The 23,683-nt window shown below is 57.6% G+C and overlaps 5 protein-coding genes across 5 annotated transcripts; 2 read left to right on the forward strand and 3 right to left on the reverse strand.

Annotated features, from left to right (window-relative positions):
* Positions 1-547: 547 nt before the first annotated feature.
* On the forward strand, positions 548-2,341 carry NOXO1 (NADPH oxidase organizer 1; the record flags this gene model as incomplete). The annotated part of the gene is made up of 8 exons (XM_080704102.1): positions 548-613; positions 695-775; positions 909-984; positions 1,070-1,247; positions 1,380-1,561; positions 1,647-1,760; positions 1,921-2,038; positions 2,116-2,341. The coding sequence occupies 8 exons, from the start codon at positions 548-550 to the stop codon at positions 2,339-2,341; spliced, it is 1,041 nt and encodes a 346-aa protein (XP_080560228.1).
* Positions 2,342-2,356: 15 nt separating this feature from the next.
* Positions 2,357-8,087, reverse strand: TBL3 (transducin beta like 3; the record flags this gene model as incomplete). Its single annotated transcript, XM_080704003.1, is given in 24 exon segments — positions 2,357-2,521; positions 2,613-2,640; positions 2,642-2,735; positions 2,802-2,960; positions 3,059-3,130; positions 3,217-3,320; positions 3,415-3,473; positions 3,545-3,701; positions 3,772-3,842; positions 3,962-4,192; positions 4,275-4,422; positions 4,860-4,963; positions 5,050-5,108; positions 5,191-5,332; positions 5,400-5,581; positions 5,660-5,753; positions 5,836-5,911; positions 5,996-6,166; positions 6,244-6,328; positions 6,414-6,555; positions 6,645-6,692; positions 6,776-6,871; positions 6,953-7,004; positions 8,047-8,087. Coding segments are annotated over 24 exon segments (2,580 nt in total).
* Positions 8,088-8,193: 106 nt separating this feature from the next.
* On the reverse strand, positions 8,194-13,149 carry RNF151 (ring finger protein 151; the record flags this gene model as incomplete). The annotated part of the gene is made up of 5 exons (XM_080704004.1): positions 8,194-8,259; positions 9,758-10,204; positions 11,388-11,484; positions 11,775-11,980; positions 13,054-13,149. 5 exons carry the CDS (start codon positions 13,147-13,149, stop codon positions 8,194-8,196), a joined length of 912 nt encoding a protein of 303 aa, XP_080560130.1.
* Positions 13,150-14,399: 1,250 nt separating this feature from the next.
* On the forward strand, positions 14,400-16,450 carry RPS2 (ribosomal protein S2). Its single transcript, XM_080704104.1, has 6 exons — positions 14,400-14,672; positions 15,163-15,270; positions 15,498-15,671; positions 15,748-15,907; positions 16,130-16,221; positions 16,333-16,450. Exons 1-6 carry the CDS (start codon positions 14,406-14,408, stop codon positions 16,411-16,413), a joined length of 882 nt encoding a protein of 293 aa, XP_080560230.1. The 5' UTR covers positions 14,400-14,405; the 3' UTR covers positions 16,414-16,450.
* A 117-nt stretch (positions 16,451-16,567) lies between these two features.
* Positions 16,568-19,104, reverse strand: NDUFB10 (NADH:ubiquinone oxidoreductase subunit B10). The gene is made up of 4 exons (XM_080704103.1): positions 18,945-19,104; positions 16,998-17,136; positions 16,766-16,905; positions 16,568-16,677 (listed from the first exon to the last, which is right to left on the reverse strand). The coding sequence occupies exons 1-4, from the start codon at positions 19,090-19,092 to the stop codon at positions 16,574-16,576; spliced, it is 531 nt and encodes a 176-aa protein (XP_080560229.1). The 5' UTR covers positions 19,093-19,104; the 3' UTR covers positions 16,568-16,573.
* Between the last annotated feature and the right edge of the window lie 4,579 nt (positions 19,105-23,683).

Here is a 23,683-nt window from a genome sequence, read left to right on the forward strand (position 1 = left end):
CATCCCTCCCCCAACTCATCCAGAAAAACTCACAGTAAATGTAGCATGAATGTTCCCTTCTGACATGGGGACATGAAGAAACTTTCCTCCCATATTAGGATTAAACCAGAGAAAGAGAAAGCACTTGAAACTCAAAGTGCCAGAGACACCCACAGAAGCCTGCTGGCAGGTTCCTTCAGAGGCAGCTGTTGGGAGCGGGGCTGTGCCACAGCAGGTGGGCAGGGGAGGGCACTTAGATGAGCCTTCCTCCTCCCTCTCAGGGGCCTGGCTCAGGGGGGATGCAGGTGGCAGCCCCAGCCCTTCTCCAACACAGTGTGGCCCATGGGCACAGCTCAGTCCCCTCCCCCTGCCTGGGCCTCCTTGGTCAAGTTCTCTAGATCCTGCGCTTGGCAGATAGCCAAGGAAGCGGAAGGCCCAGGGCGTGGCGCTCTGAAGTCCCCAGACCAGGGGCACCTGTGGGGAATTCCATTCAGGCCAGGTTTCCGGCTGGCCCTCCAGGGAGGCAGCAAGTGTTCTGCTGTCCCCAAGTCACCAGGAAGCCCCAGTGATGGCAAGCTCTCGGCACCCGGTGTCCATACGCGGGGTGGCCCTGGTGCAGAAGGAGCGGTCCCAGGTACGACGGCACCAGGCTCCTGCTGGCCAAGGGGGAGGGGGCCCAGCCCAGCCTGAGGCATCCCAACCTTCCTTCACGCAGACATTTGCCTTCTCCGTGCACTGGTCCGATGGTGGCGACAGCTTTGTGCGCAGGAGCTGGGAGGAATTCAGGCAGCTCCAGGTAAGCAACTGCTCTCCCCACCATTGGGACCACCAGTGCGTGACGCGCCGGCGACCTCCAGCCCTTGATTTCCGAGGGGGGCTGGGCTGCCCTGGCACTAGGCCTGGCTCTGAGCCCACCACCTGCCCCGCAGAAGACCCTCAAAGAGACCTTTCCTGTGGAGGCTGGCCTGCTGCAAAAATCAGACCGCATTCTCCCCAGGCTTTCAGGTCAGGCCAGCCAGGTCCAGGGAGGGGGTGGGCGCAAATCCTAGTGGGAGGGATGAGGTCCCATTGTGTGTCCTTGTGCCAACAGATGCGCCCATGTTGGTGCGTGGGGGGCGCACTGGCCGTGGCCTGGAACGGCTGCGGCTGCTGAACACCTACACACAAACCCTGCTGGCCACTGGGGAGCGCGTGTCGCGGAGCCCAGTGCTCACCGGCTTCTTTGCACCACAACCCCAGGACCTGGAGTCCACACTGCCTGCCAGAAGGTGCCTGCCCTGCCCTACTGCCAGCCATGGAAGCATGTGGGCAGAGCCGAGGGGCAAAGGCGGAGGTGGTGCTGCCCTGGGGCTGGTGGGTCCGTCCCTACCCCTACTCACCTGCCCAGCTGCCTTCCCCAGCCTGGTGATCCTACCTGCCCCCCGGGAACCCTCATCCTGCCCTTCGGACAGCCCCGCCATCCACAGCCTGGAGGCTCGGAGCCTGCGCTGCCTGCATCCCTTCCATACCCAGGACACGCGGGGCAGGCCCTTCCTCGTGCAGGCCCAGGAAAGCCTGGCGGTGCTGCTTCGGCACCCCTCGGGTAGGGTGTACAGGGACACGGGGCCTTGCCCTTTCACCCCTGAATCAGAGGGCCTCAGGGTCTGAGACCTTCCCTCCCTCTGCAGGCTGGTGGCTGGTGGAGAACGAGGACCAGCAGACAGCCTGGTTCCCAGCCCCCTACCTGGAGGAGGAGGTCCCTAGCCAGGCCTCAGAGGCAGGCCTGGCCCCCGGGAAGAGCGGTAGGAACCTAGGGCTCCTGCCCAAGGCTCCAGCCTGGCTAAGGGTGCTCCTGAGCTGGAGCAGGCGGTGGTGGGCAGGGGCCTGGGCATGTGCTTGCTGCCTGCAGAAAGATGGCTTCTTGGCCCCGTGGCCCCACAGTGACACCAGCCCTGCCCACAGGGACCCAGTTCTGCTCCTCCTGTGCATATGAGGGCAACAGAGCTGATGAGCTGTCGGTGCCTGCGGGGGCTCGTGTGCGTGTGCTGGGAACTTCGGACCGAGGCTGGTGGCTGTGCAGGTGTGTGCAGGAAGGGTCTTGGCAGGCCGGCCTCCCAGCGCCAGCCAGACCCTGACCAGGCACCGTCTTCCTCACAGCTACGGCGGGAGGGCCGGCTTCCTCCCAGCAGTGCTGCTGAGGCCCGAAGGGCTGGGTGCGCTCCTGAGTGGGCCAGGGATCCTTGGTGAGGACAGGACACAAGAGGCCGCCTCCGCTGCGCCTGCCGTGCCTGCCCGTCCACCACGGAGCACCATCCAGAGCCGCTGCTGTACCATCACCCGCAGGGCACTGGGGCGGGCCCCGGACTCCCTGGGCCTTCCCTGACGGCGTGCAACCCGATCACAGGGCCCCCAGCTGGAGGATCCAGACCAGGATGAAGGTGGTCACACCACCCCCAGGGAGGGGGGCAGTGGACAAGGGGTGGGCCTCCCCAGCTGGCAGGCTGGGAGAGGCCGATTTCCCATTTCCCCCGAGTAAAGCTTTTGGCCACTCAGCACAGTCTCCCTGTGAGGGCCTCTGGCAGGCTGGGCTGGGACGGTCAGGTGCAGCCCTGGTTGGAAAGCAGCCCAGACCCACACGCTGGACAGAAAATTACATCTTTATGTGTCTCGGAGGGCTGGGGGGGCCGCGGGGAGGGGGGACAGCTTCATGTTGTGCCATAGGAAGTCCAGGAAGGTGGCGGCCTGGAGGGTCCGGCTGAGCCGCTGAAAGTGCCGCTCTGGGGAGGAGAGGGAGGTCAGGGCCAAGCACCCGGCTGCTCCCCCGCCCAGGTCACTCCACATACCAGTGTAGGGCAGCAGGGCCTCGAGTGCGGCCCGCACGCCCTCGTAGGCCAGCAGCTCCTCGGGGGCCTCGTGCCGCAGCAGCACACCCAGCACGGCCTGGGCCTCGTGGCAGTGCCGGGAGTTGGTGTTCCACGTGACGCAGAAGCGCAGCAGGGCCTCTGTGGACAAGGGGCGGTCACCCTGCCTGCCAGGCAGCTCCGCCCTGCCCTGCCTCAGCCCACCGGCCACCCGGCAGCCCCTCCGGCCTGCTCAGGACCTTTCTGGTCTCGCCGCAATCTAAGGACAGTGGCCTCCAGCTTCTCGCAGGCGTCAGGGTCCCTCCGGATGGCTGGGGGAGAAGGACAGGACAGTCTGAGCTGGGGGAAGGGACTTGGGCCGAGCACCCCAGCCTAGCCCTGGGAGGCGGCAACTGACCCTGGATGACCGTCAGCACGGTGTGTGGCCTGTCCAGGGAGATGGCCAGGCCCAGAGCCCGCAGGTAGCGCTTCTCGTGGAGCAGGTTGTCCAGTTCTTGCTGCCTGGTGATGGAGGGGAGGCGCCGCTCAGGGACCCACCGGCTGGATGCCCGTGCTCGCCCTGTCCCCAGCACTGGGAGCCCCAAGCCAGACTCACTTCACCACCTGCTCCTCCCGCTTGGCTTGCTCCTCCGCTTGCTCTGCCTCCGTCACATCCTAGCATCAGACTTGGGTCAGGCAAGTCCACAAGCTGCGCCCAGTCCACCCGCCCCCTTGGGGCCTTCTACCTTCCAGAGAATGACTCTGGAGTCGCTGGCGCCGGTGAGGGCGAGATTGTCCAGGCGGCTGCAGTGCAGCCCCCAGACCTTGTCCTCGTGGGCATCCAGTGTCCGCACGCACTCATTGTTCTTGACAGTCCAAAGCTTCACAAGCCCATCAGAGCCACTGAGTTTGGGGTGGAGAGGGTTCAGTGCAGGGGCCTGCTCCCCACCCTTCCCCCTGGTGCTCCACTCACCTGGACAGCAGCTGCGTGCCGCGGCTCACAAAGGCTACCTTCAGCACGGACGCATCATGCCCCTCGAATGTCTGTGGGGAAGGAGGGTGTGAGAGCTGGCAACTCGGCCCAACCGTGGGACCCCAGTGCTAAACCCAGGCTCCCCTCCCCATACCAGGTGGGAGGCCCTGGACTAGGGAGAGCCATGTACCTTGAGGCAGCTGAAGTCCTGCAGTGCCCAGAGCTTGATGGTGCCATCAGCTGAGGCCGTGGCCAGCACCTGGTCCATGGGTGAGAACTGGACACACCAGAGGCCACGGCGGTGGCCCGAGAAGACACCAAGCAGCTGGCACTGTGGCAGGGCCCAGAGCTTGGCTGTCCGGTCCTGTGAGCCTGTGGCCAGCAGCTTGTCATTGGGGGAGACAGCCACACTGTTGATGTCCTGGGGATGGGCGCAGATGGCTACTCACACTCTGCTCTGACACAGGCTTGGCCACACCCCCAACCAGGGCCACAGTGGTCACCTTGTCATGACAGCGCTGCGTAGCCTGGGCTTGGAGGAGGACGGGGCCACTGTCTGGGGCTGTGCTCTTGGACAGCAGGGATTCTGGGAGGGGCCACAGCTTCACAGTACAGTCCTGGCTGCCTGTCACTATGAAGGACTCCTTCAGCCTGCAGCCAGACAGAAAGAGCAAGGCACAGCTGATGCCAGACAGCACCATCTGTCAGTGTGCCACGGGCCAGCCCGCTGACCCATGCCCACCAGAGGGTCACCATCTCAGGAAGTAGCCTGGCGTGCATTCCCCCACAGCTGGCAACTCAGCCCCAACCGTGGGACCCCTGCTAAACCCAGGCTCCCCTCCCCACCGGGGCCCGTTTACTGTCATTCTGCTGTGACACCACCCTCCCCTCTGCCTTCTCCTCAGGCCACTTCCCAGGAATCCTCCTCGTAGCTCTGGGCCTGTTCTCTGTTCCCCGTTTCTGGGCTGGAGCCTCTAAGAGCAAGGCCAAAGCCCCACCAACTCCCCTCACCTCCAGAGCTAGAAGCCCAGAGCATGGCTGGACCCACAGCTCCTCTGACACCCCTGGATCCAGCCCCAAACCACTACCGAGAGCAGCAGATCGTGCCCACGCTGTGTGTGTGCCCGGAGCCCTGGGCCACACAGGCCACCTGGCCCGCCTTGTTCATCCTCCAGACGCGGATGCTCTGGTCCTGGGGACAGGAAGGATTGAGTAGAGAGGCTGAGCCATGGGCCTCCTGCCTTGGCTTTCCCACCTGGGGTACCTGTGCCTCCTCACCTTGGCACAGCTGGCAAAGAGCCACCCCTTCCGGAACACATCCAGGGCCAGGACGGTATCTGAGGCGGCAGGGTGCAGTTAGGTGGTGGCGGAGGCACTCAAACCCAAGACGGGGCCTGGCTGTCAACGGGCTCCACTCACCTGTGTGGCCGTGGAGGACCTGGCAAGCAGACGTCTGCAGCTCAAACACCTTCAGGGAGGCACTGTTGGAGGCCACGACAACGTGGGAGTCCTTGGGCCCCAGGAACCGGACGTCCAACACCTCCTCACTGTAGCCAGCAAACTGCAGGAGCAGGCAGGACATGAGCCAGGGCCTGCACTGCGCCGAGGGCGGGGCGGGGCAGACTCACCTGTTTCTGCAGCTGCAGGGAGCGCGCCTCATACAGCAGCAGGTTGTGGTCGGCAGTGACGCTAAGGAGCAGGCCAGCGGCGCGGGCCAGGGCGCAGTGGGTCAGCTCCCGGCCTGGGCCTGGCAGCTGAGGCTGAGTGTACACACACTGCCCGGAGGCTGCTTCCCATACACGCAGTGTGCCTGTGCGGGCGACAGGGGCTGCTGGGACTCCTAAGCCTGCTTTAGGCCCCACGGCCTGCCTGTGGCCACCCCACGTACCCTGGTCGCCGGCTGTGAGGAAGTGCAGGCCGGAGTTCTTCACGCCCAGTGCAGGAGCCGGCTCCTCAGGCAACAGCACAGCAGCCTCCACACTCTGGGGAAGAGCCGGGTAAAAGGCCGCAGCCACTGCCACCAGCCCCCGAGTGCGCCCCTGGCCCTGGCCTGCAGAGTCCTACCTCAAACACTGGCACAGTCCTTGTGGTCTGGCAGCTCTGAAGGTCCCAGACAATGCAGATCTTGTCCCGGCCAGAGCTGGGGAGAAACAGCCCCTTCAGTTCCAAAGCCAGCCTGAGTCTGCCCTGTCTGAGCCACCCTCTTCCCAAGCCCGCCGCCGACCTGAGCATGGTATGGCCGTCGGCACTGAAGGCCAGGGAGGTGACGGCGCTGTAGTGGGCAGTCAGCACAGCCAGGCACGAACGGTCCTGCAACGACCACACGCGGATGGCGGCATCCGCGGCTGAGGAGAAGAGCAGCAGGCGGGAGGGGTCCGGGTGGAAGGCCACTAAACTGTGGGCAGGTGGGGCGGGTGAGTCATGCTGCTGAGGGGGTGAGGCCTCTGACCCCCTCCCGTCACTCCCACTCACTGCACAACACCAGGCGAGCCCCGAAGGTGGTGGGTCCCGTAGTGCCGCACGATGTCCCAGACACGCACAGCCCCGTCACAGCCGCCTGTGGGAGGTGTTTGAGGTGAAGAGCTGGCGTGTCCGAAGCCCCTGCCCGGTGCCCTCCTTCCCACTACTCGGCTGACACCTACCTGTGGCTAGCAGCGTGGAGGTGGGATCAAAGGCCATGGCGGCCACCGGAGCTGTGTGTATCGCTTTCCACAGACGGGTGACGCTGCCCTCTCTCCAGGCCCACTGAGCCAGCAGTAGTGCCCGGCTGGCTGTCACCAGCACCTGGGGGGGTGGTGGTGGTGGTGAGGAATCCTCGTGTACTCAGAGTGTGGAGGGAAGAACCACGGCCCACACCCGCCTGCGCCCCATACCTCGTCATCAGGGCTGAGATCAAAGGCAGTGATGTCTTCTTGGTCCTCCTACGGGAAAGCACGAGAAGCCAGCAGCCTGAGGAGCGGCCACTCTCCTGCAAGCCCTCCCGTCTGCCCGCCTCTCCCCTTACCTGCTCCAGGCTCCGGAGCACAGCCCCTGAGGACACATCCAAGATGTTGACTCTGGTCCCACAGACGCAGAAGAGGTGCTGGCCAGTCTGGTCCAACTGGGAACAGAGGGGTCTCAACCAAAGCCACCCTCGGCACTGCCTGCCAGCCTCACCACCCACCTGCTCCGGGGCTGGTACCTGTGCTTTCCCGCCCTTATAGAAAGGCTCGATCTTCCGCTCAACAGCATAGCTGGAAAGAGAACAGGGAGTAAGTGACCACCCACCGCCTGCCCCCATGCCGAGCCTGTGCTGGTACTCTCCCAGAGGGAGCCCACCCGGCCCCAGGCCTCATGGAGTTCATGGGCAGCAGCAGGGACCCAGAGCTGACTGGTGACCCACTGGGGTCCTGCAGTGGGAGGAGGTGGGCCTGATCCGGGAGCAGCTGGGCAGCCCAGTCTTCAGACCAGGGGCCCTGGGGGTCCTGGCTGTGGGAGAGTAGACCTGAAACACCACAGTCAGTCTTTACCCCCTCTTCCAGCCCAGCTTCAGCTGATCACAGTCAGCTGCCATTTGGGTGACCTCGCCCCTCCCCACCCTGCCCCGGGCACTGGGGTCTCCTCTGGATGGCTGTCTTCCCTCTTCACTGAGCCCCCCACCCTACTCTCTCACCCTGGCTGCCAGATGCCCTTTAGAGCACCCAGTTAGGTCTTCGCCCTGCTCCGGCCCAGCCTGGTACCTTGTGTGGAGCCTCTCACCCCAGGTTCCAATGCCTGGCTAACTCCACTACCCGCGAAGCCAGCCAGCCAAGATGAAACCAGGCCTCGTCCTCTGCACCCCGGTGCCTTCCTAACACGGGTGCTGCCGCGCCACGGCTTCTTTTGGTTCCCGCCTGTCACAACCCGAGCCCCTCAGCCATTAGCGAAACGACTTGCGGCACAGGGTTCCCGCCGGGCGTTGAGCTGCAGAGCACAGGCTGAGGGCTGAGTGAGTCCAGGGTTCAGGGACGGCGCCCCGTAGGGCCGCCCCGCCGCTCTCCCCCCGGCTCGGGTGGCAGCGGGGCCGCCCACAGACGGCTCCTCTCCCCCCGCCGTCCAGAACCGCCCTACTGGTGCTCAGCTCGTCGCCTCCCGTCTAGGATCCCGCCTGCCCGCGTAAAGATCGCTCCCGAAGCTGGGTCTAGGATCCCGCCTGCCCGCGTAAAGATCGCTCCCGAAGCTGGGTCTCCGTCCAAGCGCCCGACGCTCGCGGCGCCGGCCCGTGCCTCCAGGGCCAGGCCCCGCGCCCCCGCTCACTTGGCCTTGAAGCGGGCCGCTCCGGCCGCGGGCTCAGCCATCGTGGCGCCGCCGTCCCTCCCGCCGGATCCGCCGCCGCCGCCGCCGCCGCCGCGTGAGACGCCGGCGCGCGCTGATGGCGAAACCACCGAGCCCGCTGTGGCGTCATCAGCTGCGCGCCGGGGCGCAGCCGCCTCCGCGGTCACGCCGCACATCTGTCGCGGGAGGTGCCTGCTGTAGGCGGAAGTGGAACGATCGGGGACTTCCGGCCCGGCCCCTGGACTTTTTTTTTTTTTTTTAAGTACTGGGGATGGAGCCCAGGGGCATTCTATCTCCGAGCTACACCCCCAGCCCGATCTTTTTTAGTCTTTTTAATTTTAAATAGGGTCTGAATTGTAAAGGGCCTCCCTAAGTAGTTGAGAACCCTGATCCTCTGTTCTCAGCTTCCCTAATGCTGGGATTACAAGCCCGGCTCCTTGGATGTTTGTGGCTGGGGGCTGATGTGGCCCACCATGAGACCGCCCCGCGGGTACTGGGGGGTGGACACTGGGGCGTTCTGGCACTGAGCTGCACCCCAGCCCTTTGTAATATATATATATATATATATATATATATATATATTTTTTTTTTTTTTTTTTTTTTTTTTAGTGGTACTGGGGTTCCTGGAAGCCCTTCTACCTCCGGGCTCCACTCCCAGATCTATTTTTACATTTTTATTTGGAAACAGGGTCTCCTAAGCCAGCCCGCGCGGCTGGCTTCGAACCTGCGTGATCCTCCTGTCTCTGCCTCCCAAGCGCAGGGATTACAGGCGTGCGCCACCACGCCCGGCAGCCCTTTGTAAATTTTGAGACGGATCCTTGCTCAATTGCCTACGCTAGCCTCGAACTTGCAGTCCTGAGATTACATTAATGGAAGTTTAAGAATCATTTGATAGATGGGCGTGGTGGCGCACACTCGTTATCCCAGCATTTGGGAGGCTGAGACCAGAGGATCCCGGTTCGCAGATAGCCTCAGCTATATAGTGAGGCCTTCCATAATTTAGTGAGACCCTGTTTCAAAATAAGAAATAATAATAAAAAAAAAACAGTGCAGGGGGTGTACCTTGGAGATCAAATGCCCCTGGGTTCCATCCCCAGACCCGCAAAAAAAGCATTTGATAGCCTGGCGTGGTGGCGAAGGTTTATAATCCCAGCATTTGGGAGGCTGAGACAGGAGGATCTCAGTTTGCGGAGTTAGGCCCTTTGCAACTCAGTGAGACCCTGTTTCAAAATAAAGAATAAAAAATAAATAGGGCAGGGGTGTGGGGTGTTGCTCAGAGGTAGAATGCCCCTGGGTTCCATTCCCAGTACCTCAAAGGAAAAAAAAAATCATTCGAAATCTAGGTCCATCATCAGGAATAAGGATTTAAACGTACAGGGAAAGCCAGGCAGGGTGGCGCACTCCTGTAACGTAGTGGGACACTTAGTGGGACCCTGTTTCAAAATAAAAAATAAAATAGAGCTGGGAATGTAGCTCAGAGGTAGAATGCGCTTGGGTTCCATTCCCTGTAAACCCCCCCCCCCCAACAGAAAGAAGGCCAGTGTCCTGCAGCGGTGAGAGTAGTTGTTCCCGGGAGGTCAGGGCTGACAAAGGAGACAGACCAGCAGGCCTTAGCTTCGAGGTGGGCCAGGCCCGGGCTCCGCGTTTATTTACCCTTCTATTACAAGGCACGGGGGCCCTGCGCCGCCCCCACTTCGGCCTCAGCGCTGCCCCCGGGGCTGGCCGCGGCCTCCTCGTGCGAGGCGCCCAGGCGCAGGGCGCCGTCCTCCAGGAGGCCGCCGAGCTGGGCCAGCTGCTTGCGCAGGGCGCTGGTGGCGCGGTGCACGCGGCGCGCGCGGCGCAGCAGGCGCAGCAGCAGGGCCCCGCTGCGCTGGCGGTGCGCGCCCCAGGCGGCCCGCAGCTCGCGGTAGCAGTTGTGGCTCTCGCGCTGCGCCGGGCTCAGGGTGGCCCCGCAGCCCAGCACGCAGCGCTGCTCCCCGCTTTGGCAGCGCTGCTGGTGCTCTGCCAGGGACCCCCGCCGTACTCGCGCAGAGCAGCCCTCGTTGGGACAGGCCATCAGCTCGAACGGGCATGAGTCCTGGTGCCCCTTGCGGTGGGCCAGGGGGCACGTCACCAAGCAGCCGGCCTCGGCGTTCTTGCACTGGGGGTGTGAGAGAGCTATGTGTGAGCCAGACCAGGTTGGGCATGACCAGACTGGCCCCAGAGAATCCCCTGACATTGCACTGACCAAGAAGGGGCAAGCTGGCAGCCCCCCCCCCCCCCAGGCTTTCCTGACTCCAGGGGAGTGCTGGAGAACAGGGAGGTCGGTGGCTGGGTTGGCCTACTTGAGTGGGGTGTTGGCCAAGTGGCCAAGTGTTTTGCTTTTTGGTTGTTTTTGGTACTAGGGATTGAACTGAGGCATTCTACCTCTGAGCTACATCCCTGGCCCTTAAATTTTTTTTTTTTTTTTTTTTGTAAACCAGGCAGGGTGGCACACGCTTGTAATCCCAGCATTCAGGAGGCTGAGACCGGAGTACTGCGGTTCGCGGACAGCCTCAGCTACTTAGTGAGGCCCTCCACAGCTCAGTGAGACCCTGTTTCAAAATAAAGAATAAAAAAAATGGGGCAGGGGGTGTAGCACGAAGGTCAAAGGCCTCTGGGTTCCGTCCCCAGACCCGCAAAAAAATAAAAAATTAATAAATAAAATAAAGTAAAATAAAATAGCCCAGAGGTAGAATGCCCCAGTTCAATCCCCAGAATTCTTCACACACACAAATAAGTAAAAAAATAAAAAGAAAAAGAACCCCACTGGGTGTTGTGGTGCACAGCTGTAATTCCAGTACTTGTGAGGTGGAGACTGGAGGATCACAGGTTCTAGGACAGCCTCAGAAAGAAGTAGTGAGACTCTCATCGACCTAGTGAGAGCCTGTTTCCAAATAAATAAAATCGGGGTGGTGTGTAGCCTGGAGGTAGAAGACCTCTGAGTTCCACCCCAGTACCCCCCCACACACATCCCATAGCAAGTGGTAGAGCCAGAATTCAGACTCAGCCAGGGGTGTGCTGAGCCCTGGGCTGCAATGGGTTCCCTTTTAAGATGAGGGTCTCCCAGGAGGATCACATAGGTTGGAAGCCAGCCTCAGCTACTTAGTGAGGCTCTCAGCAACTTAGTGAGACCCTGCTTCCAAATAAAATATAAGATAGGTCTAGGAGTATTAGCCCAGAGGTAGAAAGACTCTGGGTTCCACCCCAGTACCACCAAAAAAAAAAAAAAAAAAAAAAGATGAGGGTCTCCTGGTCCTCCACCCGAGGGCGATGAGAGTAGTGGGGCGGGTGCTTTGAGCTACCTTGACTTCCAGGCGGCCAATGGTTTTCCGGAGTTTATTCACATGGACCATCTTTCTCCTTTTCACCTCTTTCCTGCAGCACGGACAGGTGTTTTGTCTGGAAGGAGGTATGAGTGAGGGTGTGCTGGGAGTGGAAGGGTGCAAGAGGAGGTCCGGGAGTGACCCAGGTGGTCCCTTCTCTCCAGCTGGAGGCACAGGGTATGTTGCAGGGGCTCTCAGCTCTGAGGCTGGGCACCACAGACACATTAGGTGACCCACATATTTCAGTCTCTTATGGCCATTGGGACCCAGAGTTGGGCAGACTTTCCATCCTGGGCCACAGGGGTGGCACCTAGCCACCAGCAGGAGCCCTGCCCTCCTGCCAGCCCCCAGGGTACCCAGCAGCACCTGGCTAACCACCGGAGGATGCACTTTTGGCAGAAGATGTGGCTGCATGGCAGCCTCACTGGCCTCCTAAGAACTCCATGGCAGACGGAGCAGAGGAAATTGCAATCTGGAGGGCTGGCGAAGAGGTTGAGATCATACCCGCCACTCTGCAAAGGCCAGGCCAGCGTCAGAGCCTGGCTGGGACCAGGCCCTGGCCCCCGCAACACCTACCCCGGCTGAGGGTGGGGAGGAAGGACACAGGAGGGCCCCTGGTAGAGGCCTGGGTCAGCACCTAGTTTTGAGGGTAGTATGAAGGTGAAGACTTCCCCAAGATTACTCATTCCTGGCTGGAGAAGCTAGGATGGTCCGGACTTAGACCCTGCCTGGTTCTTTCAAAAGGCTTCCTCCCTTCTAAGAGTAGTCCTCTCTCTCTCTCTCTCTCTTTTTTTTTTTGCAGGTCTGGGGATGGAACTCAGGGCATTCAACCTCTGAGCTATACCCTCTGCTCTATTTTTTATTCTTTATTTTGAAACTGGGTCTAAGTAGCTGAGGCTGTCCACGAACCACGATCCTCCGGTCTCAGCCTCCCAAATGCTGGGATTAAAAGCATGCACTACCATGCCCAGCTCCAATGTCCATTTGTTATTTTTGTTATATTGGGGGTGGAACCCAGGGACTTTTCTACCTCCTCCCAGACCTATTTTATACTTTATCTGAAAACAGGGTCTCAGCCGGGCGTGGTGGCGCAGGCTTGTAATCCCTGTGCTTGGGATGGGAGGCTGATACCTGGAGGACCGCGGTTCGCGGACAGCCTCAGCTACTTAGTGAGGCCCACTGCAACTCAGTGAGACCCGGTTTCAAAATAAAGAATAAAAAAAAATAGGGCAGGGGGTGTAGCTCAGAGGTCAAATGCCCCTGGGTTCCATCCCCAGTACCGGAAAAAAAAAAAAAAAATAGGTCTGGGAATATAGCCCGGAGGTAGAAAGCTTCTGGGTTCCACCCCCAGTGCCACCAAAAAAAAAAAAAAAAAAAAAAAGAAAAGAAAAAAAGAAAAGAAAACAGGGTCTCACTAAGTTGCTGAGAACCTCACTCAGTAGCTGAGGCTGGCTTTGAATCTGTGTGATCCTCCCGTCTCAGCCTGGGATTATAAGTGGACCACGCCTGGCTCCACTCTCCATTTCATTTCTGAATAACTGGGCAAGTATCTGGAGAGTGGGGGAAAGAGGGCCCTGGGCTTACCATGATCTGTGTCTGGATGGCAGCTCTACTGAGGCCCAGGGCTCGGGCACCTCAATTTCACAGCTGGTGTGGCCGACATCACAGTGGCATTGTCCAGCTCAGGCCAATCACAGGCCCGGCCCAGGGCCACCAGGACCCTGCACAGGCAGTATGGCATGCTTGGTCGAGTCTGTGGACACCCACCTTGGTTGTGGCAGACAATGGATTCCCAAGAGCTTAAAGGTTTTAGATGTTGCCACGGATATCTGTCACTTGACCCGGAAGCCACCTGAACCTTCCCCATCATGCCACACTGGTCTTCCAAAAAGGGCCCAGGGATGCCTAGCTTACAGGTCCAGCATTCCTGGAATGCAGGAACATCTAGTCCTATGTGGTCAAATCCTAACCCCGTCCAAACTGTAACAGGAAACCTCTGAAAACCTACAAGCTGTGGCTTCTACGTTCCCGTGCCCACAGGCCTGCCCTGGCTCGCATCAGCCCGTGGCACCCTTCTGTGGTGTGAAGCTACGTCTAGGGACGCATAGCTCATTCCCAACCTGGCTCTGGCAGTAAGGTGTCAGCCGCCCACATCCCACCAGGTCTGGCCCCAGCACAGCGCGAACCAACGCATTTCACTGGCAGATAAGAACGTCCACACGCGTCCAGTTAAGACAACTTTATTTGAAAGTCGGGGACAACCGAGCCCTCCCACCCGCAAGGTCCTGGCGGCGTCGGAGGGACAGTGGCGATCTGCGGAGAGAAAACAGGGTCAGGGACGAGCGATCGCGAGCCAGATGGCGCGAGCGGCCGCACGGGGACTGTCGGGGCCTGGGTTTCACCCGCCCACACCCGACAGTGGGCGGTGAGCTGAGGCCCCGGAGGCTCTGGGCGCCGAATCTCACCCCTGGCCACGGCCAGAGCCAGGGGTGATTTTCAACCAACGCCGGTCTCGCCAGTAACCGCCACGGAACCGGCCAAGCGGGACATACCTGACCGGACTTCCGGCAGCCAGGCCCAGGAAGAGGGCTGGGCGGGTGCCCGCGCCTTTATACCCCGCCCGGCCCCGCCCCCGAGGGTCCCGGCCCCGGGAGGGCGGGCGCGCAGGCGCACGCAGAGAGGGGCTGGACGGAGCGCCGCGGAGCCAATCACAGCTGCCGACGGGCCTGGCCCGCGGGGCGGGGCAGCCGAGATCTCGCGACGCTTGACGTGCTATAAAAACCCCCTCCCGGGCGGCCGCCTCCTTCTTCTCCTGGAAAACACGTGAGTTGTTGCGATGGCGGCTCGCGGGTTGGACGGCCGGAATCCGCGTACATCGGCCAGGGGCGATCCTGCGCGGCCCTCCCTTAGGGCGGAATCCCCCTGGCCCGATGTCCTGGGCGCCCACAGAGCCTGGGGCCACCCAATTGTTAGTTACTTTGTCTCTTCCTACAGCAAATGGCGGATGACGCCGGTGCAGCGGGAGGGCCCGGAGGGCCCGGGGGCCCAGGCATGGCAGCCCGAGGCGGCTTCCGCGGAGGCTTCGGCAGCGGCCTCCGGGGTCGCGGTCGGGGTCGGGGCCGTGGCCGGGGTCGCGGCCGTGGAGCTCGTGGGGGCAAAGCTGAGGACAAGGAGTGGATTCCCGTCACCAAGCTTGGTCGCCTGGTTAAGGACATGAAGATCAAGTCGCTGGAGGAGATCTATCTCTTCTCCCTGCCCATCAAGGTACCGCTTCTTTCCGTCATCCTGTGGGATCCTTATTTGGGCACGGGTGGTAGTTAGGATCTGGCCGGCATCCCAAGGGCCCACAAGTTCTGCTTGGCGTCTGTGACTTCCGGTGTCCCCCTGCAAAGGCATTGGTTAAGGTCGAGTTGAAAAAACCTCATTTGGAGAGGCAGGGTTGCCTTACTCCGGTTTGAGGAACTTCCCTCTACCTCCTAGTGGTGTTTGTCCTAGGCATTTACTAAATTCACACCATGAGCCAGGCGTGGTGGCGCACGCTTGTAGTTCCAGCATTCGGGAGGCTGAGACTGGTGGATCACGGTTGGTGGACAGCCTCAGCTACTACTTAGTGAGGCCCTCTGCAACCCAGTGAGACCGTCTCAAAATAAAGAATTAAAAGTACAGCAGTGGGTGTAGCTCAGAGGTCAAATGCCCCTGGGTTTCAGACCCGCGGAAAAAGAAGAAAAAACTCAGACCACGAATTATGTTGCAGGAGTCTGAGATCATCGACTTCTTCCTGGGTGCATCACTCAAGGATGAAGTCTTGAAGATCATGCCTGTGCAGAAGCAGACCCGTGCTGGCCAGCGTACCAGGTTCAAGGTATCGGGATGTTTGTACCAAGACAGTGTGAGACTCTCTTCACTCTGCATGGTCACACGAGGTTTTGTCCGTGTGACTTTCGTACCGGGGAGAGAGAGAAAGGGGCTCCTCGGGAACTTGGACTGGCCTCACGGTGGCCTTTCTTTTCTTGAGGGGCACAACAGGCCCAGGGTGGTGTGTGCTGACAGCGTAGAGGACTGCCAGCCTCTGACACAGTCTTTCTTTAGGCGTTTGTCGCTATTGGGGACTACAACGGTCACGTTGGCCTGGGTGTCAAGTGCTCTAAGGAGGTAGCCACAGCTATCCGAGGAGCCATCATCTTGGCCAAGCTCTCCATCGTCCCTGTGCGGAGAGGCTACTGGGGGAACAAGATCGGCAAGCCCCACACTGTCCCTTGCAAGGTATGCTGAGTGATGGTGTTGGGCTTGGAATGGGACGGGTTTTCTGTGGCCCTGGTCTGAAGTTGGCTTTTCTCAGGTGACGGGACGCTGCGGCTCTGTGCTGGTGCGCCTCATCCCTGCCCCCAGAGGCACTGGCATCGTGTCAGCCCCTGTGCCCAAGAAGCTGCTGATGATGGCTGGGATTGACGACTGCTATACCTCTGCCAGGGGCTGCACTGCCACTTTGGGCAACTTTGGTAGGTGGTCCACACAGGTGACCTCTCTCAGCTCCGCCTGGATCACACAGGCCCAGTGTGTGCTTGGCGTATTCTAAGGGAGAGAGAGGAACGCTCTCCTAATGCACGACAGACAGGCCCAAAGTGCCTCTCTGTTCCTAGGAGTGCCACAGTTTGAAAGCTTCTTCAGTGGGAAACTTACTGCTTTCAGATACTAAACCTTCTAATGCTTCTGTTCTGTAGCCAAGGCCACCTTTGACGCCATCTCAAAGACCTATAGCTACCTGACCCCAGACCTCTGGAAAGAGACAGTGTTCACCAAATCTCCCTATCAGGTATGGTTGAGCTGCTCTTGGCCAGACCTGACCAGGGCCCACCCTTGCCTCAAGGTTGGGACTTATGGGTCATGGCCTTGGGATATGCTACAAACTTGTTTGCTTTTTCAGGAGTTCACGGACCATCTTGTAAAAACCCATACCAGAGTCTCTGTGCAGAGGACCCAAGCTCCAGCTGTGGCTATGACATAGGATTTTCATACCACAAAAATAAAGTGAATGGAACTTGTTATAGTTGTCTTCTGATTTCTCACACAAAGGCACTGACGGCTATAGGGTTCTGGAAACGGAAACACTTAAAACACAGGCAGATTGCATCACTTTTATTTCAGCAACAGAGCAAGGTGGGGGCTCAGGCAGCAGCGGCCTCCTTTGCAGCCTTTCTCTCTGCCAGCATTCTCTGCTTCTGCTTTGCCAGGCACTTTCTGGCTGAGTAATGGGCCCCCAAGTCTTGATCTGGAAGAGAGATAAGGGGTGAGGCACTGGTCTCCCTGCTCCACTGACCTCCACCTGGTGGCAGCAGGGCCGGGACATTGCCACTCACAGCGGTCCTGGTAGGCCTTGGCCACCTGGGTGAACTGCTCCAGCTCCTTGGCACAGTTCTGCATGTAGCTCTCTCCTTCCCTCTGCTGACAGGCTTTTAGCCTCTCCTGGATGATGTTGACAATTTCTTGGTCAACTTTGCTGAAAGAGGGATAGTAGAGTTAAAAACAGGATGACTAAGGCCCCCCAAAAGCAGCCTAGTGAGATGCGGTGCACCCCTGCTGTTCACTTACTAGTCCCTTCTCCATTGCATTTCTGCTTCAAACATGCATAGAATGTCACCTTCCTTGCACTCCGTGATGTCCGGGACCCGACGGTACTGGCGGTGGTAATAGTAGTACCTGTTCTTGGCATGCTGCTGCTCTATGAACTCTACAGAGAGAAGAGAAAGCCCCACCGCATTTGGACAGGCTTTTAGCTTTACTTGACCTAAGTGTGTGTGCAGGCAGGTGATGTTTTCTAGCATCTCCAAGCTTTCACAGAAAGCTTGGGCCAAGACAGGTGCTCTTGTGGAGGCCTGGAGCACCAGTGATGTCCATTGTCCTCAGGTTCCACATGTATCCTCGGGCTGCATCTAAACATGACGGGGCAGGTCCTCATTCTCACAGCATGGAGACTAGAGTGGCTGGGGGTTTACAGGGCAGGATTCAGAAGCCAGCCCACAAGCACAGGGACCCCACAGGGCAAGGAGGTCTCTACTGCTCCACTGGAATGAGCGCCCACACACCCAAAGAACCATTCTGAGAGGTTGCTGCAGCCAGCCCCAGGAGGCTGCACTGCAGGCTGCATTCTCCCCAATGAAAGGGTGCACACCTGTACTCAACTATTCTGAGCCACCCTGGGTGTCGCATGCTTATGATCCAGTGAGACAGGAGGACTGCAGGTTCATAGCCAGCCTCAGCTACTTCGGCCCCTCTGCAACTTAGTGGAAACCCTGTTTGAAAATAAAAAATAAAAATAGGGCTGGGGGTATAGTTTGGAGGTAGAATGTCACTGGTACAATCCCCAGTTATATGTAAACACACACAAAAAAATTGAGGTGCAGCTCAGAGGTAGAATGTTCCTGGGTTCAATCCCTAGTAACTCTCCCTAAAAAACAACAACAACAACAACAAAAAAAAAAAAACAGTAATCTCCAAAACCCTGAGGGGGGAAAAAAACCTGCAAACCCACCAGAGCATGCTATGTACCTTAAATGTTTCGTTGAATGAATAAGCTGCTTAATCAAATGCATGAAATGCCGCACAGGAGTCCAGGCAGAGCCTGTTCTTGCCCATAGGCTGCCAAATGGCCACAAAGAGCTGCCAGAGCATTTTCTTTTCTTTTTCTGGTGGCGCTGGACATTGAGCCCATGGCTTCGTGCCTGATAGGCAAGCATGTTGCCACCGAGCTACATCCAGAGATGGGGAACTTGGACATTTCAGCCGTATCACCCTACCACTGGCCACACATGCCAAGGACCAGCGACCACCTGAGGCATGCGGATGGTTAGCAGCGAATCTGTTCTTGTCAATACAGGCTTAGCAACCGCCCACTGGACACACCAGAGAAAGCCCCGGGCAGAGGCAGAGAACTACAAACAAGCCCAGGGGCTCAGTTGATTCCTACAACCCCGAATACACGAGAGAGGCCAACGGTTCCTTCTCGTAGGAGCAGAAGCGAGGGATTCTGATGAAGACGGACAGAATGGAGAGGGTGGCGAAAAACGGCGAAGCGCATAGGCGGCTGTGATGGCACACGCCTGTAATTCCTGTATTTGGGAGGCGGAGACAAAGGGTCGCAGGCTCCAGAAGAGGCTCAACGTTGAGCCTCTAGGCTTTCAGCAATCTAGTGAGACCGTTTCTCGGGGAATAAAATGCCTCTGGATAACACACGCGCGCGCACGTTGGAGCGCCCCGAGATGCGGGGTCGGGCCAGTGGGGAGGCACAGGAGACCGAGCGCGGGCTGCGCGTAGGGGCGATGCGGGGGCGAGGCTGGGAGGCCGGGGCCGGCGGCGCTCGGGGAGCCGCAATCCCGGAGAGCAAGGCCGGGCTGCAGCGGGCCTCCCAGTTGGGAGGTCAGAGCGGGCGGCGGAGCTGGAGGGCCGAGCAGCGTGCAGTGGGGAGGCCTGGAGGGCGGCGGGAGGTCAAGGGGGCCGGAGCGCGCGGGCGGGCGGGCGCGCGCAATGCCGGACCCGTACCTCTCACCAGGGTCACGGGCCGGTCCACGATGAGGTCGTAGGCCTTCGTCAAGTAGGTGACGGGGTTGGGCAGCGAGGTCTGCGGCGAGGGCGCCGGCGTGCGGCGCGGGGGCTCGGGGTACACATCCTTGTCCCAGGAATCCGGCATGGCCGCGGTGGGCGCGCGGCAGAGCTCCCCTCGGCGGGATCCCCCCGCTCACCCTGCGAGGACGCCAGGCGCTGCGCCTGCAAGTGCGCGGCCTCTGCGCCTGCGCGGGGGGCGGCCTCTGCGCCTGCGCGGGGGGCGGCCTCTGCGCCTGCGCGGTGCGCGGCCTCTGCGCCTGCGCGGGGGGCGGCCTCTGCGCCTGCGCGGGCCGCGGCGGCGAGGTGGCGTGGGGCGACAAGAGCGCCCTCGCGTGGGACCCGATACCGCTGCACCTGTCCTGGTGGGTCCTAAAGAACCATTTGCCCAGGACCTGTGGTGTTTCAGACACTGTGCCAAGTGCAGCAGGGAGTGCGATAAACTCGGCCTGACTTTCATGGAGAACAGCAGTGGTAGAGCTCACACGACAAATAAATCAACGAATAACAAAATGCCAAACGTTCAGCTCTTCCAGAAAGCCTTCATGGATTGCCTGCCCAGCCCCTAATGGGCGGCGATACCACTGGCCTCCCCGGGGCACAGCGGAAGGCAGGCTCATCTCCCACCCTACCCATGGGCACAGAGCGCTCTAGCCCGCCCTGAGCTCTTTGGTGTCCCAGGCAGCCGGCTGGCCGGGGTCGCCTGGCCACCATCCGGAACGATCGCGCACACCTGGCTGGTATCCAGAGAGGATGCTGGTCACCGCCTGTGCGGAGGTGAGGGCCAGGGACCTGACAGCGATCATCTCTAGGGACCCACAGAATCTACTAGCACAGGAATATCAAGTGCTCAAATGGTGAACCCAGAAAGCAGATCATTGAGTCCAAAGGATCTTAACATTTTGGTAGTGGTGTATGCAGGTTTAGCGAGAAATGAGAGACTGAGACCAAGGGAACGTGCCAATTGAAGCCTTTATTAGCTGGCCAGTGACAGTACCCTCAGTCTAGAAATCTGACTGGAGGGGCTTGCCGTCTGCCGGGGAGAAGGACTTATATAGGGGAGGATAAAAAGAGAAAAAAACCACACACAGGTGGCCTTGAGATGAGCAGAGCAAGCAAGCCATCTTGCAGAAGGAGAACTGGCGGTTATCTAGATCTTATTGGGCAAGAGCTTAATGTCCCAGCACAATTTACTTTGTGCGGTGGGAAAGAAAGGGAGGGGCGGTAGGTGAAACAGTGTAGAACGTCTGGCAGAAACAAAATGGGGTTACTTTTGCTTTACATTTGGTGCAGGCACGAGAATTTGTGGAGTTATCTTAAGCTTAGCCAATAGCACAGAGTATTAGAGTAGCTTAGAATCTTTGCATCTAGCAATGCAAAATCTGCATTCCGTTAGGGACATTTTAGGCCTGGAGAACTCAGATTTTGCAGGTACAGACTTTATAACATAGAATCTTGGAACTGGAAAACAAGATTGCCGGGTGCGGTGGCACCTGCCTGTGGGTTGCCCCAGCTGCTTGAAGTTTGAAACAGGAGGATTGCTTGAGTCAGGAGTTCAAAGCCACCCCAGGCAGCATATCCAAGCCCTACCTCAAAATGAACAACAACAACAACAAAAAAAAAAAAACAGGAAAAAAGAAGAGATTTTGCTGGGCGTGGTGGCGCACAGCTTGTAATCCCAGCACTTGGGAGGCTGAGTCAGGAGGATCACACAGGTTTGAAGCCAGCATCAGCTACTGAGTGAGGCTCTCAGCAACTAGTGAGACCCTGTTTCCAAATAAAATATAAAATACGTCTGGGAGTGTAGCCCGAAGGTAGAAGGCCCCTGGGTTTTTTTTTTTTTTTGTGGCTTTGGAAACAAAGAGAGAGATTTTAACCTATTATATTATTATTATTATTATTATTATTATTATTATTATTTATTATTATTATTGGCACTAGGATTTCTGGAAGCCCTTCTACCTCCGGGCTACACTTCCAAACCCATTTTTTAAAATATATTTTTATTTGGAAACAGGGTCTCTTTTTTTTTCTTCTTTTCTCTCTCGGGTCTGGGGATGGAACCCAGGGGCATTCGAACTCTGAGCTATACTCCCTGCCCTATTTTTTATTATTTATTTTGAAACCGGGTCTCACTGAGTTGTAGATGGCCTCACTAAGTAGCTGACTGATCCTGTCCGTGAACTGCAATCCTCCGGTCTCAGCCTCCTGAATGCTGGGATTACAAGCGTGAGCCACCACGCCCAGCTTTGGAAACAGGGTCTCTTAAACCGGCAAGGCTGGCTTCGAACCTGAACAATCCTCCTGTCTCCGCCTCCCAAGCGCGGGGATTACAAGCATGCGCCACCATGCCCGGCTATTTTTTTATTTTTTGTGTGTGGTACTAGAGATTAAACCTGGAAGAATTCTACCTCTGAGATACAGCCCCAGACCTATTTTTAAATTTTAATTTATTTTCTTCCTTTTTTCCTTTTTTTCTTTCTTTTCTTTTCTTTTTTTTTTTTTGTGTGGTACTGGGGTTCCTGGAAACCCTTCTACTTCCGAGCTACACTCCCAGACCAATATATTATATATGTATATATTTTTTATTTGGAAACAGGGTCTCTGAAGCCAGCGAGGCTGGCTTTGAACCTGTGCGATCCTCCTGTCTCTGCCTTCCAACAGCGGGGATTACAAGTGTGTGCCACTACGCCCAGCCTTATTTTCTTATTTATTTATTTATTTATTTATTTAATTTATTGCGGAACTGGGGATGGAACACAGGGGCATTGTACCTCCGAGCTACACCCTCCACCCCTATTTTTTAGTCTTTAGTTTGAAACAGGGTCTCACTGAGTTGCAAAAGGCCTCGCTAAGTAGCTGAGGCTGCCCTTGAATTGCGATCCTCAGGTCTCTGCCTCCCAAATGCTGGGATTACCAGTGTGTACCACCACACCTGGCTTTATTTTCTTTCTTTCTTTCTTTTATAATAAGATTTATTCTTTTTTTTTTTTTTTGGTACTGGGTGGGAACAGAACCTAGGGTCCTTTTACCTCTGAGCTATTTCCCCAACCCTATTTTTTATTCTTCATTTTGAAACAGGGTCTCACTAATGTTTTCTCTGTGTGTGTGTGTGTGTGTGTGTGTGTGTGTGTGTGTGTGTGTGTTGTGTGTGTGTGTCTGTTACTGGGGATTGAAACCCAGAGGCATGCTACTTCCAAGCCACACTCCAACCCTATTTTTATTTTGAAATAGAGTCTTAGCTGGGCATGGTGGTACACATTTGTAATCCCAGCATTTGGGAGGCTGAAACAGGAGGATCGTGGTTCGCAGACAGCATCAGCTACTTAGTGAGGCCCTCTGCAACTCAGTGAGACCCTGTTTCAAAAATAAAGAATAGGCAGGGAGTGGTGGCACATGCTTATAATCCCAGCATTCGGGAGGCAGAGACTGGAGGATTGTGGTTTATGGACAGCCTCAGCTACTTCATGAGGCCCTCTGTAACGTAGCGAGACCCTGTTTCAAAATAAAGAATAAGCCGGGCGTGGTGGCGCAGGCTTGTAATCCCCGCGCTTGGGAGGCGGAGACAGGAGGATTGTGCAGGTTCGAAGCCAGCCGCGCTGGCGTAAGAGACCCTGTTTCAAAAATATAAAAATAGTCCTGGGAGTGGAGCCCGGAGGTAGAAGGGCTTCCAGGAACCCCAGTACCACAAAAAAAAAAAAAAAAAAAAAAAAAAAGAATAAAAAATAGGGAGGGGGTGTAGCTCAGAAGTCAAATCAGACCCAGAAAATAAATAATTAATTAATTAATTAAAATAGGGCTGGGGGTATAGCTTGGAGGTAGAATGCCCCTGGGTTCCATTCCCAGTACTTGGTGGGGGGGGGCAGCTGGGCGTGGTGGCGCACACTTGTAATCTTGTAATCCCAGCATGTGGGAGGCTGAGATGGGAAGATTGCAGTTTGCCGACAGCCTCAGCTACTTAGCGAGGCTCCTTGCAACTCAGTGAAAACCCGTTTCAAAATAAAGAATAAAAAGCCGGGCGTGGTGGCGCACACTTGTAATCCTCGCTCTTGGGAGGCTGAGACAGGAGGATCGTACGGGTTCAAAGCCAGCCTCAGCTACTTAGTGAGGCTCTCAGCAACTTAGTGAGACCCTGTTTCCAAATAAAATATAAAAAAGGTCTGGGAGTATAGCCCGGAGGTAGAAAGCCTCTGGGTCCCACCCCCAGTACCACAAAAAATAAAAATTAAAAAAAAGAATAAAAAATAGGGCTGGGGTGTAGCTCAAAGGTAGGATGCCCCTGGGTTCCATCCCCAGTACCACAAAACAAAACAAAAGAAACAAAACCAGGGTCTGGCTAGATTGATGAGAGTCTCACTATTTGCTGAGACTGTCCTTGAACCTGTGATCCTCCTGTCTCAACCTCCCAAGTACTGGGATTACTGGTATGTTCCACCATGTTTGGCACAACCTCTTTTTATACAAAACCCCCGCCCCTTACTGAGGACTGAAGCTGGAGGTGCCCTACAACTGAGCAGCCCCCCGGCCCTTTTTAGTTTTTTTTTTTTTGGTGTGTGTGGGTCTGGGGATGGAACCCAGGGGCATTCGACCTCCGAGCTACAGCCCCAGCCCTACTCTCTAGTCTTTATTTTGAAACAGGGTCTCACTGAGTTGCAGAGGGCCTCACTAAGTAGCCGAGG

Source organism: Muscardinus avellanarius (genome assembly GCF_963383645.1).
Source record: "Muscardinus avellanarius genome assembly, chromosome: 10".
In the NCBI taxonomy this organism is placed as follows: Eukaryota; Metazoa; Chordata; class Mammalia; order Rodentia; family Gliridae; genus Muscardinus; species Muscardinus avellanarius.

Coding starts and splice junctions, on each gene's coding strand:
- NDUFB10 (XM_080704103.1), bottom strand. CDS start 19,092: ATGCCGGATTCCTGGGACAAGGATGTGTACCCCGAGCCCCCGCGCCGC. Junction 17,137..18,944: donor GCCCGTGACCCTGGTGAGAG/GTACGGGTCCGG, acceptor TTCTCTCTGTAG/AGTTCATAGAGCAGCAGCAT. Junction 16,906..16,997: donor ATGCAATGGAGAAGGGACTA/GTAAGTGAACAG, acceptor TCCCTCTTTCAG/CAAAGTTGACCAAGAAATTG.
- RPS2 (XM_080704104.1), top strand. CDS start 14,406: ATGGCGGATGACGCCGGTGCAGCGGGAGGGCCCGGAGGGCCCGGGGGC. Junction 15,672..15,747: donor CCCACACTGTCCCTTGCAAG/GTATGCTGAGTG, acceptor GGCTTTTCTCAG/GTGACGGGACGCTGCGGCTC. Junction 15,908..16,129: donor TGCCACTTTGGGCAACTTTG/GTAGGTGGTCCA, acceptor TCTGTTCTGTAG/CCAAGGCCACCTTTGACGCC.